General features: G+C 51.8%; 1 protein-coding gene across 1 annotated transcript in view; it reads right to left on the bottom strand.

Moving 5' to 3' along the window:
* Positions 1 to 18,826, bottom strand: part of adgrf3a (adhesion G protein-coupled receptor F3a) — a 171,178-nt gene that overhangs the window by 68,811 nt on the left and 83,541 nt on the right. The window contains exon 11 of the mRNA XM_072500692.1: positions 1,927 to 2,085. Coding sequence (XP_072356793.1) covers positions 1,927 to 2,085 — 159 coding nt within the window. The remainder of the gene's footprint in view (positions 1 to 1,926; positions 2,086 to 18,826) is intronic.

Here is an 18,826-nt window from a genome sequence, read left to right as displayed (position 1 = left end):
AGAGTTGGGTGGCATCATCGGGAGAGTGGGGCACTGGTGTACACTTCTATGAGGTACATTTAAAAACCTTCACCACAACCAGTAGGATGCCACAATGCAGGCTGACCACCAAACCCATGTCCCATCTCCCCAGTCCCCCCCCCTCCCTCTCCGGGCACAGTGTGCAGATGATGGGTGTGAGTGAGCTATCAGCAGACAGGCAGGGATCAGACTATGGCATAGAACGAAGAGCTCCTGCACTCAGCTCTCTGCGGGTTATCATTACCCCCCTGCCCTAGACAGTGAGCCACTGACAGTAATGACACAGTCCCAGCACCCTGGAGTGATGTAAATTGTCACTCAAGCGCACCGAGGCCACAGACTCACGACCCATATATGTTTTTCACTCTAATTTTCATAAGTGGCTGAAAATGAGCACACTATAGCCCAGTATAATTTCTCACATTAAAAATGTAAAAATATACAAAACATGACAATTTAATAAGTAAGACACATCGACATATTGTAATCAAGTTGAGACGTGTAATTCAATGTGATAGGAAATTCTAACCATGGAAACAATGTGATAATTAGTAACTATCTAATATCGGCCCAAGCAAACTGGTGATGAGTAAAAGTTTGAGAAGTCTTGGGCGGGATTCTCTTTTCCGGGGACTTAGTCCCCACGCTGGCGGGAAAACCGGTGCCAATCACTCTGGCGTCAACAGCCCCCGAAAGTGCGGAATTCTCCCCACTTCCGGGGGCTAGGTGGACGGCGGAGGGGTTGGCGCCGCGCTAGCCGGCACCGAAGGGACTGCGCGGGTTCGTGCATGCGCCGATGGGCCGGCGTAATCTCGTGCATGCACGGAAGCGCCGCCATGGTTCCGCACATGCGCAGACCGGCCGGCGTATTCCGGCGCAGGGGGGTGTCTTCTCCGCATCGGCCATGGCAGAGCCCTAAAGGGGCCGGCGCAGGAGGAAGAAGTGCCCCCACGGCAGAGGCCCGCTCACAGATCGGTGGGCCCCAATCACGGGCCCGGCCACTGTGGGGGACGCCCCAGGGTCAGATCCCCCCCCCGACCCCCGCCACCCCGAGGACCGCCCCAGCAGACTTACCTGCCAGCTCCTGCCGTGTGGGACCATGCCTAACCTACGCCGGCGGGACAGGCCAAAAACGGACGGCCACTCGGCCCATCGGGCCCCGGAGAATTGCCGGGGAGGGCCGCTGCCAACGGCCCCCGACCAGCGTGGCGTGAACTCCGCCCCCACCCGAAAACCGGCGCTGGAGAATACGGCAGCCGGCGTCGAGGCGGCGGGGTGGGATTTGCACCGCCCCCCCCCCCCCCCCCGGGGGTTCTCCGACCCGGCAGGGGGTCGGAGAATCCTGCTGCCTGTCTTCTCTCTCCCTCTCTTTTTCCCCCCACCCCCGCCACCACCATCCCAGCTTCCCTGTCTCCAGAACAGCACCCCCCCTAATAAGGTGTTTGAGACAGTAGTCTTCGGGGCTGGTTTAGCACAGTGGGCTAAACAGCTGGCTTGTAATGCAGAACAAGGCCAGCAGACCCTCCCCGAACAGGTGCCGGATTGTGGCAACTAGGGACTTTTCATAGTAACATCATTGAAGCCTACTTGTGACAATAAGCGATTATTATTATTATTACGTCTTGAGCAAACATGAAGACAGACTGCCCCCTCATCTTTGGCAGCTGCACAGGAACAGAGCTTCTTCAGGATCAGAGAACCTCCAGATACTATCCACCGCAAAGCTATGACATGGTGTTTCGGAGGGGGCAAGGCAGAGTTGATGTAGCAGGAAAGACAACAAATTGTTGCAGACCTTCTCTTCAACAGATGGTGCAGCAAATACATAAAAAGGATTCTTTTCTTTGCTGTTTGCATTAGTGTAAGGAACATGGTACTGAATGTGAAGACAAACATTTGACTTACCACTGAGTACAGTAATAACTATAGCCCCAGATGTGTTCTGCCTTTTTGGATTCACAAATGTGCACGTATAATTAATCGAGTTGTTGAATATTTTATTTATTTTAAGTTTTGAACACTTGGTGCCATTGCCAGTTAGCACTGATGTATTGGAAACTCTACCTGAAATTAAAAAAGAATAGACTTGCATTTATATAGTGTCTTTTATATCCTCAGGATATCCCAAAACATGTTACAGCAAATAACATACATTTGAAATGTAGTCACGTTAGGAATCACAACAGTCACCCGCAGACAGAAATGCAATAATGATCACATAATCTTTTTTGTGATTTTGATTGAGGATAAATATTGACAAGGAAACCAGAGATCACTGCCCTGTTCTTATTCAAAATAATGGCATCAGATCTTTTATATCCACTTTTTAAAACAGACAGGGCATTGATATAACATGTCATTTGGAAAATTGCCTTTCAGACACTGTAGGACCCTCTCGAAACTGCACTGATATGTTCACTGCGAATTGAACCCACAAGCTGTGACAAAAGTGTTATCAATGGACCTATTGCAGATGGTCCATAAAAACAAAATATAATTATTATCTTGCACTAGTGATACACCACTACTCAAATTAATAGTGTCACAGACAGATTTTAGGTGGTTTATTTTATTGGCTCATGAGCATTTTATTTATATGTGAATGTGTGTATTTCCTACCCTTAGGATCACTGAGTCAATCTGAGGATCCCAGCAGCAAGTTTATGTGTATTTAGAATGAAGAGGGTACTTTTATTTCTCACACTTCCTCTGGAGATTAATGAAAATGTGGTATTTCACCCGCTTGTCTCACCCACACTGTCACATGGGTGGCACGGTAACACAGTAGTTAGCACTGTTGCTTCACAGCGCCAGGGACCCGGGTTCAATTTATGGCTTGGGTCACTATCTGTGCGGAGTCTGCATGTTCTCCCCGTGTCTGCGTGGGTTTCCTCCGGGTGCTCCGGTTTCCTTCCACAAAGTCCTGAAATATGTGCTTGTGAGGTGAATTGGACATTCTGAATTCTCCCTATGTGACCCGAACAGGTGCTGGAATGTGGCGACCAGGAAATGTTCACAGTAACCTCATTGCAATGCTAATGTAAGCCTACTTGTGACACTAATAAAGATTACTTGTACATAACATTGGATACAGGGGAAGGTACAACAATAATTATAAGAATGGAACTTTACTCAGCCTGTATTTCAGTGTCAGCTTCAGGTTTTTTAGTTAAGTTGCTGATTTGGCTGAACGAAGTGTTATGATCCCAGTTGATGTTATAACTGGATGTGAAGACTCCAGAATGGAACTCTGGGTGAAAAGATTGAGGGAAGGACTCTCTGGGCGGGATTCTCCGTTTTAGCGGCAGAGTGTTGACGCCGTTGTAAACGCCACAGCGTTTTACGACGGCGCCATCTGGCCACTAAGAGCAGCGATCGCCCAACCCACAGGGGGCCAGCACGGCGCTGCAATGCTTCATGCAGCTCCAGCTGCCGATACGGGCACCAGCACGGCTGCACGGGTCCGTGCATGCACGCCACGGCTGCATGGGTCCGCGCCGGCCCCCACGCAACATGGTGGAGACCCAAAGGGGCCTGGTGCGGAGGAACATAGCCCCCCCCCCCCCAGAATGAGCCCCCCCGCCGATCGGTAGCCCCCCATCGCGGGCCTGGCCACCTTGGAGGCGCCCCTGGAGTCAGATCCCCTCTCCCCCCCACCAGGACGGCCTCCGCAGCCAGACGCCAAGGTCCCGCCAGGTAGGACCACACGCGAACAATGCCGGCGGGACTCGGGGGAAGTCGGCGGGCACTCGGCCCGCTGAGCGCGGAGAATCGTGGCCCGGCGTCGGAGCGGCGTGGCGGAATTCGCCAGCCGATTCTCCGCCGACCGTTCAGCCCAGCAATTCTCCGACCCGGCGCAAGATCGTAGAATCCCGCCCACTGTTTCTGAGACTAAGGGTACAATTCTCTGGGAATATTTTGAAGTGTGATAGTAAGCGGGAATTACCGCGAGCTTCCAGGCACTCGGCCCAGCGACGCCGGCGACACAATTCAATGTTAATTGGTCCACTTAACGAGGCCTCATGGGCTTCTCGCCGCAAATGAAGGCTTGCCAGCTGATTTGCTGGCACCGCACTCGCCAGCCCCCACCGATAACAAGGTCGAGCAGCTCTTATGCTGCACTTGCTCTCCCAACCCCAGCCAGTTTGCGATAATGGCGCTGAGGAGACTAACCCCCAAGATTCAGGGATGCTGACCTGGGGAGGCTCTGGGACGCGGTGGAGGCCAGGAGGGATGTCCTGTTCCGCCGAGGGTCCCCGAGGGTGAGCCACAAGGCAGCCAGTGTTACCTCGGGTGAGGTGGCGGCAGCTGTCAGTTTGGGGAGTGTGACCAGGAGGACTGGCCTCCAGTGCTGGAAAAAGGTCAACGACCTACACTGGGCAGAATGAGTGAGGAGACATCAATGCCCCCATCACCCCGCCACCATGGGAGCATCCTCTCCCCTCCTAACCCCCCCACCACTGTGAGCCACATGTGTGGCTAACGATGCCCTCTCTGTGTCGCCTCAGGAAAAGCTCTTCCATAATCGGCGGGGAAGAACCCAGACTAGTGGTGGGGTGCTGGATTTAAGAATCCTCACCTCCTTCGAGGAGCCGGCCCTGGAGGTGACTGGTGTGACCAAGGACAGATCGGTCACCCATGCGGAGGCTGGTGGATGCTGAAGAGATGAGGAACCATCGGGCTCCATCCGGAGGACCTGTCAAATGTAAGTTGCTATTGTCTTACTGACCACATGCTCATTGTCCTCAGGTCTTCCAGCTGACGCACCGGCCCATCCTAGCCAGGACCATCTCCTGCCACCCAGGAGAACACCTCGGGGGAGAGCTTTGAGGATGCAACCGTTATAGTCGCGACACAGCTGTCATCCCCACCCCCCACCTGTGCAGATACACGCACCTCGGTGGGAAATGTTAGTGGTCAGGCTTCTGGGGCACGATCTGGTGAACACCACACAGCGGCTGATGCACACCAGGTGGAGGCAGGAACCCTCAGGTGAGACAGCAGTCAGAGGTCTGCTGGATCCCAGGACCCAGATGGGTCCCAGCCTCAAGCTGAGCCTGTGGAACAAAGTTGCCCTGAGCTGATGGAGACGTTAGAGTGGGGCCGGGACGTTCAGAGGGAGATGTCAGCGTCACTCAGCTGGTCCATCCCAGAGATACTCACCTCGGTTGTGTACTTTGTCGTGTTAAGCACACTGAGATAACACGAGCTGCAACTGGATGCAGCTTTAACTGAAAGACACTCCAGACCTTGAAGTTAGTTTAATCTGATTTATTGAACCTGTCACACAGTTAACACAGTTCTCCGTGAGTTCGACTGTCTGCTAACCTAAGTGTGGTTACTCTGTCTGACTGAACCAGGCTAGCTCTTAGCCACGTGCTGGAGGTGTGATACTGTACATACACCCTGACTCACTCTGTAGATGTCCCCAGTGGAAAGAGGCGGAGTGTGAGTGCCTCATGCCTTTTATAGTGAGATACCACCCGAGTGTCCTGCCTGCTCATTGGTCATGTCCTGCTCTCTGTGTTCATTAGCTGCCTGTCTGTATCTCATTATGTGCATGTCTGCATATCATGACACACTTCAGTGAAGAGGCTCCTGGGTCACTATCTGGGCCGCACCATACAACTGATCCGGTACAGCAGGTAGAGGTCAGAACACCCGAGGGGTGGACAGTTGGAGGGTGGACCTACCCCAGGGGCTAGCTGCCATCCAAACGGGTTTCGGGCTTCTGGAATGGTCAGTCCCATCGATTGTGGAGATGCAGTCACAGAGCCAGGGACTACATGAGGGGTTGTCGACGAGCATCCAGTATCTGCAGGAGCAGTTGGAGGAGTCCAACCACATGCAGCAGCAGGAGGTGGTGCCGAACCTGCGACACCGAAGCCAACACCGCGCGGATGGCATCCGCGGTGGAGGCATTGGATGCAACAGTTTTGGCTATGGATCAGCATGTCCAAGGGCTGGGGCAATCTGTGCAGGTGCTGGTTGAGGCCCAGGGCATGGTTGCCACCTTTCAGGCAACTATGTGCTGGAGCCTCATGGAAACTGCAGAGGTGCTTCTGAGTGTGGTCCAGTCACAGCGGGCCATGGCTGGGAATGTTGGTGGCATTGTCCAGGCGCTGGCCAACGTGGCGCAGCCACAGAGAGAGGTGGCCGAGTCCCAGAGGGAGATGGCGCAGTCACTGACTGATGTGACACAAACCCAGAAAGTGGTGGCACAGTCTATGGGTGATGTGACGCAGTCCCAGACGGAGATGGTCCACTCCCTGTGCTCCATGGCCGCGAGCGTGCAGAGCCTTATCAAAACCAGAGTGGGCTTCACGGACTGGCAGCACCAGATGGCGGGTGAGCATCAGGGGATAGCTCCGCTCGCACCCCCGTCCTATGGAGTTGACCGGGGGCATCGCGCACCCAGAGGGAGGAGCAGATGATGGGGCCCGTGCCGGTGACTCCTGCAGGGCAGGTGCCGGAACACCGCAACACCTCGGACTCTCCCCCACTCCTGTCCCTGGTGCATCTGGTGGCCATTGGCAGAGCAGGGCGGCACCATGGTACCTAGGATGTCTGAGCAGCAGCAGGACACATCCAGGCCCGAGCGCTCCGGAAGGCGGCCGCCAATAGGGATCCAGGTTGTAGGGCGGGAATCACAGCAGGCTGCCTCCACTCGTGCTGTACCATCTGCTGGTCCACCCAAACGTAGCGTTACAGCCCGTAAGGCCAGAAAGTTAGAAACTAGTTAGGTTGGCCTGGGTGCAGGGCACAGTTTAGTTTTAGGGGCTAGTGCACAAATCTGTATATACATTGTCACGTTAAACACCTGTTCCCACTGTTACAACCTGCCTCGGTGCTGTCAGATGGGTATGAGGGGTGGGCTGGACTGGGTTGGCCAGAGAGGAGGGGGTGAATGGGCATACGTTGGGGATGGCCTGGAGCCCTCACCCTCCACCCCCCCCCCCCCCTGCCCTGACCGTCCCCACCCTGTCACCGCAGGGGTCCGATGGGCCCATGTGATGGAATGGCCAGCTCTCATGCAGGGATCACACAGGTGGACAGTGGTTAGTGCTACCACGGGCAAGGGACAGACTTTGTTGAACGATGTGGAGCACCAAAGCTCATTGCAGAGTGGGTTGTCATCATCCTCTATCCCATGGACCAGCCCCGTGGTGTAACTGCCAACAAAGGATCCACACCCCGTAATGCGGTAGGTATGTATCACAGAGAGGGTTGCAGGTGAGGGGCTTGGCGGGAGGGGGGAGAGTGAGATGTGTGGGGTTGGGATGCAGTGTCCGTGCCCCTAGCCAGTCACCCCACCTAGTTGGTTAACCTGGAGGTGATCAGAGCGTCCCGTATGCGTTGGCCCTGGCGCATGTGTGGCCTCCCTTGCCTTCCTGGGCTCCATGTCCTGCCCATCCTTCCCCTCCCCGCATCCTCTTCGTTGGACGAGGCCTGGCGTTCCTCCTCTGGCACATCGCCCCTCTTTGCGCGATGTTGTGGAGGAAGCAGCAGGCCACCACGATGCAGGCGACCCTCTCAGCATCATACAGGAGGGCCTCTCCATGCCGATCCAGGCACCTGAACCGCATCTTCAGCAGGTTGAAGCACCACTCAATCGCGCTTCTGGTTGCTATATAGGCATCGTTGTAGCGCGTCTCTGTGTCGGTCTGTGGCCTCCGGATAGGCATCATCAGCCATGACCGCAGAGGATAATCCCTGTCATCCAGAAGCCAATACCGGTCACATATCAGCTGCAGTTCATCGAGTGGAACCCCATTCGGTTTGCGTACAGCATCCTGTTAGCTGCAGGTGCATCCCGTCAATCACCTCCTGGACCTGGGGCAGCCCTTCGCTGGCGGCAAACCTCGCTGGTTGGGCATCCTGGTGAGCTCTGCCCACATTGAAATGGATGTATTGATCCGCCTGGGCCTGTAAGGCCTCCGTGACAGCACAGGTGCCCCTGTGCACCGAGATCTGTGAGATCCCGGACAGGTCCCCACTCGGCACCTGGAAGGATCCTGTGGCATAAATGTTTAGAGCGACTGTCACCTTGATGGCCGCCGGGTGCGAGTGTCCTCCCCCATAGCCCCGCAGTGCCAGGTGCACCATGAAATGGCAGATATGTCACCTTATATCTCCCTGCTCAGCCGGATTCTTTAATGGCATGCCCGGTCCGGCAGGTCCTCGATTGACAGGCACTGCCGGTGCACACAAAGCCTCATCCAACGCCTCCTTTGCACCTCCTTCTCGGCCTGTTGGGCGGCCAGCTCTCCATCCTGGGTGGCTGCCTCCTGTTCCTCTGCTGCACGCTCCGTGGCTGCAGCTTCCTCCTCCTCCTCGAGCAGCTCCAGCTCATACAGCCGCAGGGCACCTCCCAGGGCTGTGGCGACAAGGAGGAAGACCATCATTTTTGGTTGAATTCCAATATCCATTGGCTGTAGGGGTGAAAGGCCGACATGTTAGCATGGTGTATATCCCCATGTCCAACCAGGTCCAACGGGCTACATGGTGGCCCTGGTTGGCACTGTGGGTTCTGCTCCCACATGTTCCCGCATCCCATCTCTGCACCCCGGTCCCATTGTTGCCTGGCACCGTGGGGGCCACAGTGGATGCTGCCCTGGCTGGGTCGCAGGCGGGTGGCTGGCAGGTGGGGTGAGTACGGCGGAGGGTTGGGTCTGGGGTGGGGGGTTTGGGGGCACCATTATGGCCAGTGTCACTCTGCAGAACCAGGGGCCAAGGTTGGCGGTCAGTGGGGTGCACAGCAAGATGGCTACCTTGCAGGTCGCGGCAATGGCGGTCCGTGACTGGACACCGCCCCAGCCTCGTGGGGGGTCACCCCGGCCACTCGGCCCTCTGGTAGGGCCCCTCCACCACAGCCAGCCTGGCCAGTGTCTGACCTGGAAGCCCAAAATCGTGTCCCTCCATGCCCTACCTCCTCTCTCTTTCCTTTACCAGCCATGAAGCTGGTTTCACAATTTCTAAAAGCACAAGTGAACCCCGCCGTCAGGAACTCGGCCCATCAGAGGAAGTGAATGTGGAGGCCCTGGAGAATACGGGTTTGGGCCCACTAATGACATGCAAAAGGTGTTTACTGTACGTGCATTCTGGACCGCATTGATGCCGCTTTCAAGGTGACGGAGGATTGTGATTTGCCTTCAAATCGGTGCTGCCGCAATTTTGGAATTGCATCCTATTCTCCGCCAATTGCATTTTGCGATTTTGGTGTCAGCCAACGGAGAATCCCGCCCCATAAATTTTATTTTTTTCATAAAACATGGAGGAACAGAGTTAAAGGACCGCTAATTAGTTTAAAAACATGAAAAAAAACATTTATTTAACATGAAAAAATTATAATAGATTATTATACAAGACTCTGTTACTCCCCCTTTAGCTTACCAATTACACACAGGTTTTAGGATTGACATGGATTACAAAGGAAACTTTAAGATACCATGGTCTCATTACCCACACAATGTCCTTTCTGAACACACAAGATGACTTGGGTCTCATACATACTCCGCTCTGAACCCAAGTTAGCGTCAGTGAATGTCTCCTCAGAATTCCCCCAAATGCTGATGACATGTGAGTTTACAAACTCCACTCCCAAAAGCACGCTTTAAAATTGTTTCTCATAATAATGCTTTCCCTGTACGGTTTGCATTCCGAAATCCAGATCAGGTTTTCCAAATGACACTTTTAAATAAAGCTTCTGCTCCACTTCTAACATCAAATCCAGTCTAGGATTTTACACCAACTGCCTTTTAGGTTTACTCTGTTTTCACTGCTTTTACACAAACTCTGAAATCTAACTACTTATTTCCATAGTTATTTCAACTCAAGTTCCATAGGCTGTAGTAAAATTGCACAAATCTGAAAATCACTTCAGATACCTTTCTGCTGTCGCAAACATCTCAGCTTGGTCTGTCTTTACTGAACAGTGCTCTGTTCTAGTTCTCGGACTTCTTGGACAATTATCTTTATTTCTCTAGTTTCCTTAACTAGCTGCTCTTCAGAATTCTGCACTTGTTTTTTTAACCATTACTCCATGGTATGGCTTTTCCTCCAGCAAATCTGAGAGAGATGTTCCCTCTCTAGTTTTCTAAACCAACTGCCTTCTCTCTCACTAACTATCTTCAACTGCTGTTCAAGTAGCAAAACTAAAACTTAAAAATGTATCTGTGGTACAAGGCCCCAGTTGCTAAGCAACACCCACATTATTTTGCCTTTTATTTATTCTTCACGCGATAGCCATCTATTAGCACAATAAGTACAATTGGAACTTAACCAACCCCCACACATACAAATATCTTTGTCCAACATGAATCTATCTTTAGGTTTTACCATTCCAGGAACAGAAACATTAAATGAAACATACTTAAAATTTATATCTTATTCCCAATACAAATATAAATCCCTTAAAACTACCTTTGTTTTCCAAACAAAAGTTCTTGTAAGTGCAGACATTTCTCAATAGCATTTGAGAGTTCTTGGGCTGGATTCTCCATTGGCCGACACCACAATTGGGAAAGGGATTGGGCAGAACAAAGAAGAACAAAGAACAAACCAGCACAGGAACAGGCCCTTCGGCCCTCCAAGCCTGTACCGGTCATGATACCACCCTTGGCCAAAACCCTCAGCATTTCCTAGTGCTGTATCCCTCTATACTCAACCTATCCATGAATTTATCGGATGTCTTTTAAACGCCGTTAATGGACCTGCTTTAACAATCTTCCCTGACAACGCAATCCAGGCACTCACCACCCTCTGTGTAAAACACCTGCCTCGCACATCTCCTCTAAACTTTGCCCCACGGACTTTAAACCTCTGCCCCCTGGTGACTGACTCCTCCGCCCTGGGAAACCGTGCCTGCCCATCCACACTATCCATGTCCCTCATAATCTTGTCGACCTCTATCAGGTCGCCCCTCAACCTCCGATGTTCTAATAAAAATGCTCCGCCTCTATACAGCCTCTCCACATATCTAACACCCTCCAGACCAGGCAACATACTGGTAAACCTCCTCTGCATCCTTTCCAAAGTCTCCTCATCCTTCTGGTAGTGTGGCGACCAGAATTGTGCGCAATATTCCAAGTGCAGCCTTACCAAAGTTCTATACAACTGCAGCATGTCTTGCTAGTTTTTATACTCAATGCCCCGTCCAATGAAGGCAAGCATTCCATATGCTTTCTTGACTACCTTGTCCACTTGTGTTGCCACTTTCAAAGATCTGTGGACCTGTATGCTCAGATCACTCTGACTTTCTATATTCCCATGAGTTTTCTCATTTACTATATAACCCCTATGTTAGACCTGTCAGAATTAATTACCTCACATTTGCCTGGATTAAACTCCATTTGCCATTTCTTTGCCCAAGTCTCCAACCAGCCATGCCCTGCTGTATCGTCTGACAATCCTCAACACTATCTACCATTCCACAAACCTTGGTGCCATACGCGAACTTGCTAATCATACCGGCTACATTTTCCTCCAATTGTTTATGTATACTACAAACAACAGAGGCCCCAGCACAGATCCCTGTGGAACACCACTTGTCACAATCTTCCACTCAGAAAAACACTCTTCTACTGCTACCTTCTGCCTTCTATGACCAACCCAGTTCTGTGTCCATCCTGCCACCTCACCTCTGATCCTGGGCGAAATTCTCCGGAAACGGCGCGATGTCCGCCGACTGGCGCCCAAAACGGCGCCAATCAGACGGGCATCGCGCCGCCCCAAAGGTGCGGAATGCTCCGCATCTTTGGGGGCCGAGCCCCAGCATTGAGGGGCTAGGCCGACGCCAGAGGAATTTCCGCCCCGCCAGCTGGCGGAAACGGCTTTTGTTGCCCCGCCAGCTGGCGCGGAAATTACATCTCCGGGCGGCGCATGCGCGGGAGCGTCAGCGGCCGCTGACAGTTTCCCACGCATGCGCAGTGGAGGGAGTCTCTTCCACCTCCGCCATGTGGAGACCGTGGCGGAGGCGGAAGGGAAAGAATGCCCCCACGGCACAGGCCCGCCCGTGGATCGGTGGGCCCCGATCGCGGGCCAGGCCACCGTGGGGGCACCCCCCGGGGCCAGATCGCCCCGCCCCCCCCAGGACCCCGGAGCCCGCCCACGCCGCCTTGTCCCGCCGGTAAGGTAAGTGATTTAATTTACGCCGGCGGACAGGCAATTTATCGGTGGGACTTCGGCCCATCCGGGCCGGAGAATCGAGCGGGGGGGCCCGCCAACCGGCGCAGCGCGATTCCCGCCCCCGCCGAATCTCCGGTGCTGGAGACTTCGGCAACCAGCGGTGGCGGGATTCACGCCAGCCCCCGGCGATTCTCCGACCCGGCGGGGGGTCGGAGAATATCGTCCCCTGTGTGACTTCACCTTTTGTACCAGTCTGTCAAGAGGCACCTTGTCAAAGGCTTTACTGAAGTCCATGTAAACAACATCCACCGCCCTCCCCATATCAATCATTTTTGCCACCTCCTCAAAAAACTTGGTCAAGTTAGTGAGGTACGACCTCCCCGTCACAAAACTATGCTGCCTATCTCTAATGAGTCCATTTGTTTCTAAATGGGTATAAATCCTGTCCCTGAGAATTCTCTCCAATAATGTCCCTATTACCGACGTGAGGCTCACCGGCCTATAGTTTCCTGGATTATCGCTGCTACCTTTCTTAAACAGCGGTGCCACTGGGACCTTATCTATGTCAATAAGGATACAAAGATGTCAGTCAAGGCCCCAGCAATTTCCCCCCTTGCATCGCTCAGTACTCTGGGGTAAATCCCATCAGACCAAGGAGTCGTATCTACCTTAATGTCTTTTAAAATACCCTATACCTCTTCCTTTTTGATATCAACATGACCCAGACTAGCACTTCAACGCGAAGGTTACCCTCATCCCTATCCAAAAGTACCCTAAAACGTACGGAATTATGGTCACTACTCCCAAAATGTTCCCCTACTGAAACCACAACCATATGTCCAGGCTCATTCACCAATACCAGGTCCAGCCCTACGCCTTCCCTACTTGAACTATCTACATATTGCATCAAGAAGTCTTCCTGGATACACCTTACAAACTCTGTAAGGTGTAGTCCCAGCCAAGAGAGGGGAAGTTAAAATCCCCTACCACAACAACCCTGTTACTTTTGCACCTATCCAAAATATCTCTACCTATCTGCTCCTCTATCTCTCGCTGACAGTTGGGGGGCCTGTAATTAAACGCTCAACATTGTGATTGGCCCCCTTCCTGTTCCTGAGTTCTACCCAGATTGCCTCATTGTATGAGCCCTCCGAGGTGTCCTCCCGCAGTACGGCTATAATATTTTTCTTAACCAGTAATGCTACTCCCCACCCCTTTTACATTCCCCTCTATCTCTCCTGAAGCATCTATATCCTCCAATGTTCAGCGGCAAATCTTGCCCTTCCTTTAGCCACATTTCTGTGATAGCCACAACATCATAGTTCCAAGTATTAATAATGCTCTAAGTTCATCTGCCTTACCTGCTATACTTCTGGCATTGAAATAATTACACTTCAGACAACTGTGTTTGGGCAGACAGGTTGTTCTCTTACTTTTGTTCTCTATTTCCCCTTCCGTTATTACACCTTCTAAGCTAACACTCTGATTCCCCTGCCGTACAAGTTTAAATCCTTTCGAGTCACTCTAGCAAACCTCCCAGCCAGTGTTGTGTTAAGCACACTAAGATAACACGGGCTGCAACTGGATGCAGCTATGACTGACATAGACTCCAGACCTTGACGTTAGTTTAATTTGATTTATGGAACTTGTCACACGGTTAGCACAGTTCTCTGTGAGTTCGACTCTCTGCTAACCTAAGTGTGATCTCTCTGTCTGACTGAACCAGACTAGCTCTTAGCCACGTGCTGGATGCGTTACGTGATATATATACACATGACTCACTCTGTAGATGTCCCCAGTGGAAAGAGACGGAGTGTGAGTGCGTTGTGCCTTTTATAGTGGGAAACCACCCCCAAGTGTTCTGCCTGCTGATTGGTTATGTCCTTTTCTCTGTCTTCATTAGCTGCCTGTCTGTATCTCATTATGTGCATGTCTGCATATCTTGACAGCCAGGATATTGGTGTCCCTCCCGGAAGAGATCCTAATGGTCCAGAAATCTGAAACCCTCCCTCCTGCACCACTAGTTTAGCCACGTTTTTAGCTGCACTATCTTCCTATTTCTAGCCTCACTGGCACGTGGCACAGGAGGTAATCCTGAGATTACAACCCTAGAAGTCCTGCTTCTTAGCTTACTGCCTAACCCCCTGAATTCCTTCTGCAGGACCTCATCGCTCTTCCTGACTATGTAGCTCGTACCTATGTGCACTACGACCTCTGGCTGCTCACCTTCCCCCTTCAGGATGTCCTGTGTTTGTTCAGAGACATCCTTGACCCTGGCACCAGGGAGGCAACATATATCCTGGAGTCTCTTTCACTTCCACAGAAGCACCTATCTGTGCCCCTGACTGTAGAGCCCCTATAACAATCGTTATCCTGCACTTTGCCCTCCCCTGCTGAGCAACAGAGCCAGTTATGGTGCTACTGTTTCAGTAGCTATTGATTTCCCCTGATAGGCCCTCCCCCACAACAGTATCCAAGATGGTATACATGTTCGAGAGGGGGACAAACATAGGTGATTCCTGCACTGACTGCCTGCCCCTTCTAGTGGTAACCCATCTAGCTGCCTGCTCTTTGGGTGTGACCACATCTCTATAACTCCTACCTATGACGCTCTCTGCCACCTGCATGCTCCTAAGTGCATCCAACTGCTGCTCCAACCAATCTCTGCGGTCTGTGAGGAGCTGCAATTGGGTGCACTTCTTACCGATGTAGTTGTGCAGAACATCTGCGGCATCACGGATCTCCCACATCTGGCAATTGAAGCACTGCACGCCACTAAACCCCATTTCTAGCTCTAATTAATTAATTGACTAGCCAGTAATTTATAACCAGTAATTTAACACAGATTCAAATTTTGCAGATTCCCTCTTAGCCAATCAGATCGCAGCCTTCCTGCGACGTCAGTTCCTCCCCCCCTCCCCCCATGCCCTCTGAGGGTTCCTGAGCGTTACATATCTGACCCACCTTACCCTTTGACTGCCTTTGACATCAAGACAGCATTTGATTGTGTATGTCATCAAAGAGCCCTGACGACACTGGAGTCAGTGAGAATCAGGGGAAAGCCTCCACTGGTTGGAGTCATTCCTAGCACAAAGGAATGGTTGTGATTGTTGAAGGCCAGTCACCTCAGTCCTGGGACATCACTGCAGGAGTTCCTCAGGGTGGTGTCCTTGGCCCAACCATCTTCAGCAGCTTCATCAATGATCTTCCTTCCAACATAAGATCAGATGTGGGGATGTTCGCTGATGACTGCACAATGTTATCATAGAATATCATCATAGAATTTACAGTTCAGAAGGAGGCCATTCGGCCCATCGAGTCTGCACCAGCTCTTGGAAAGAGCACCCTACCCAAGGTCAACACCTCCACCCTATCCCCATAACCCAGTAACCCCACCCAACACTAAGGGCAATTTTGGACACTAAGGGCAATTTATCATGGCCAATCCACCTAATCTGCACATCTTTGGACTGTGGGAGAAAACCGGAGCTCCCGGAGGAAACACGCACACACGAGGAGGATGTGCAGACTCCGAACAGACAGTGACTCAAGCCAGAATCAAACCTGGGACCCTGGAGCTGTGAAGCAATTGTGCCAACCACAATGCTACCGTGCTGCCCCAATGTTCAGCATCATTCGCACTGCTCAGACACTGAAGCTGTCCACATGCAAATGCAGCAAGACCTAGACAATATCCAGGCCTGGACTGACAAATGGCAAGCAACATTCGCACCACATGAGTGCCAGGCCGTGACCATTTCCAATAAGAGAGAATCAAACCATCTCTATCCCCACTATCAACATCCTGGGGGTTACCATTGATCAGAAACTGAACTGGACTAGCCATATTAATACTGTGGCTACAAGAGCAGGTCAGAGGCCAGGAATCCTGTGGTGAGTAACTCAGCACTTGACTCCCCAAAACCTATCCACCATCTATAAGGCACAAGTCAGGAGAGTAATGGAATACTCTCCACTTGCCTGGATGAGTGCAGTTCCAACAATACTCAAGAAGCTTGACACGAGTCAGGACATCCAGCCCGTTTGATTGGCACCCCTTCCACAAACACTCACTCCCTCCTCCACTGACGCACCGCAGCAGCCATGTGTATCATCTACAAGATGCACTGCAGGAACTCACCAAGGGTCCTTAGGCAGCACCTTCCAAACCCACGACCACTACCATCTAGAAGGCCAAGGGCAGCAGATACATGGGAACATCACCTCTTTGAAGTTCCCCTCCAAGTCGCTCACCATCATGAGTTGGAAATATATTGCCGTTACTTCACTGTCGCTGGTTCAAGATCCTAGAACTCCCTCCCAATAGCACTGTGGGTGTACCTACACTTGGTGGACTGCAACGATTCAAGAAGGCAGCTCACCACCACCTTCTCAAGAGCAATTAGGGGTGGGAAACAAATGCCAGCCTAACCAGCGACGCTCACATCCCTTAAAAATTAATTTTTGAAAAGTATACCATAACCTGTAAAAGCATGGTCCACGGACTCCACAAGGTCGCAAAAAGGATAGCTATCCTTGGGAGTCCATGAATCGATACAACCAATGGTTGTTTAGGACTCCTGCATGCAACACCCTCAATGGTAAGGGGGAGGACTCCTCTGGAGAGGGACCTCCACTTCGCCGATGACAAGGCGCCCGAAGGTGTGACCAGTCGACGTGCGAGGGTAAGGACTTGAAAAGTGAGCAGCAGCCATACAGGAAACCCCTCTGTGCAGTGTGAAAGGCACAGAGGATAGCCGGTTTGGGCTGTGGGATTTCAGATCACAAGAGAACGTTCAGGGTCGATGTGAATTTCCATCTGAATGGGGCTGCACTCGGACAGGAGTTCACCCCACACCCACACCTCTTCAAGACCACTCTCCGGTATACCCCCCAAAAGATTTTATGCATCGTTGTGCTGCACCCTCCACAACCTGGTGCTGCAATGGGGCGAGAAGCTGGGAAACAGGGAAGACAGTGCTGACAGGTCTTGCATCATTCAAATGAGAGTTGGGAGGCATAGAGAGAGAGCAAAAACTGATATTTAATACATGACATAGGTGCTCACATGAAATGAAATGAAATAAAAATTGCTTATTGTCACAAGTAGGCTTCAAATGAAGTTACTGTGAAAAGCCCCTAGTCGCCACATTCCGGCGCCTGTTCGGGGAGGCTGTTATGGGAATCGAACCGTGCTGCTGGCCTGCCTTGGTCTGCTTTCAAAGCCAGCGATTTAGTCCTGTGCTAAACGCTCAAAAGGTAAAAGTTCCTAATATCATCGGTGCCCACGCTGTGGTACCATAATATCTTAACCTTCCCAACCGGCTGCTACATCTTGGTATCTCCCCAAGATCCAAGCTGAGGTGGAGGCCTGTTGTCTACTATGCCCTGTTGCCTGAGATGACTTTGATGGGCATCCTCTGGAGGGCTGAGACCTGGAGGGCCCCGGCCTGCCTTCAGGCAGCACCGGTATGGTAATGCCACCCTGCTCGGTGTGTGGGGCTGAATCTTTGTCGGTCACAGGAAGGGGAAGTCAGATGGATTAGACACACTCAGGGTCACCGGGGTGGAAGGCCCTGGGCTGTGCATCAACTGATCCTTCCTCCTATGGGAGATCAAGGGTTCCTGGGTTTCTCCGTGAGATAGCGGGACAGCTGGAGTAAGATCCAGAAGCCCCACCCTCCTCTGGTGCTGGCACTCGTGGATGTCCACCAGTGCCTGCACCATGCAGTTGATGTCCTGCATCATTGAGTTTGTCTCCTGAACCATGGTGGGGACATACCCCACTATAGAGTGCAGGTCCTGCACCAAGGTCTCCACTGCAGAAGTCATCCTCACAGTGTTAGCCTACTTGCCTCGGAGTGGCGGCACCATTTTCTCGGAAAGAAGATGTTGTGGCTCCTCCAGTTACCCTTACAATCCAAGTAGTGAGGCGGAAGTTCCTTCCTGATGTTCCTGACTACAATTCCCTAAGATGATTGATGCAGGTAGGGCAGTGGATGTTGTCTATATGGACTTCAGTAAGGCCTTTGACAAGGTCCCTCATGGTAGACTAGTACAAAAGGTGAAGTCACACGGGATCAGGGGTGAGCTGGCAAGGTGGATACAGAACTGGCTAGGTCATAGAAGGCAGAGAGTAGCAATGGAAGGATGCTTTTCTAATTGGAGGGCTGTGACCAGTGGTGTTCCGCAGGGATCAGTGCTGGGACCTTTGCTGTTTGTAGTATATATAAATGATTTGGAGGAGAATGTAACTGGTCTGATTGGTAAGTTTGCAGACAACACAAAGGTTGGTGGAATTGCGGATAGCGATGAGGACTGACAGAGGATACAGCAGGATTTAGATTGTTTGGAGACTTAGGCGGAGAGATGGCAGATGGAGTTTAATCCGGACAAATGTGAGGTAATGCATTTTGGAAGATCTAATGCAGGTAGGGAATATACAGTGAATGGTAGAACCCTCAAGAGTATTGAAAGTCAAAGAGATCTAGGAGTACAGATCCACAGGTCACTGAAAGGGGTAACACAGGTGGAGAAGGTAGTCAAGAAGGCATACGGCATGCTTGCCTTCATTGGCCGGGGCATTGAGTATAAAAATTGGCAAGTCATGTTGCAGCTGTATAGAACCTTAGTTAGGCCACACTTGGAGTATAGTGTTCAATTCTGGTCGCCACACTAC

This window comes from Scyliorhinus torazame, chromosome 4 (assembly GCF_047496885.1).
Source record: "Scyliorhinus torazame isolate Kashiwa2021f chromosome 4, sScyTor2.1, whole genome shotgun sequence".
NCBI lineage: Eukaryota > Metazoa > Chordata > Chondrichthyes > Carcharhiniformes > Scyliorhinidae > Scyliorhinus > Scyliorhinus torazame.
This window is presented reverse-complemented; position numbering and strand designations above follow the sequence as displayed.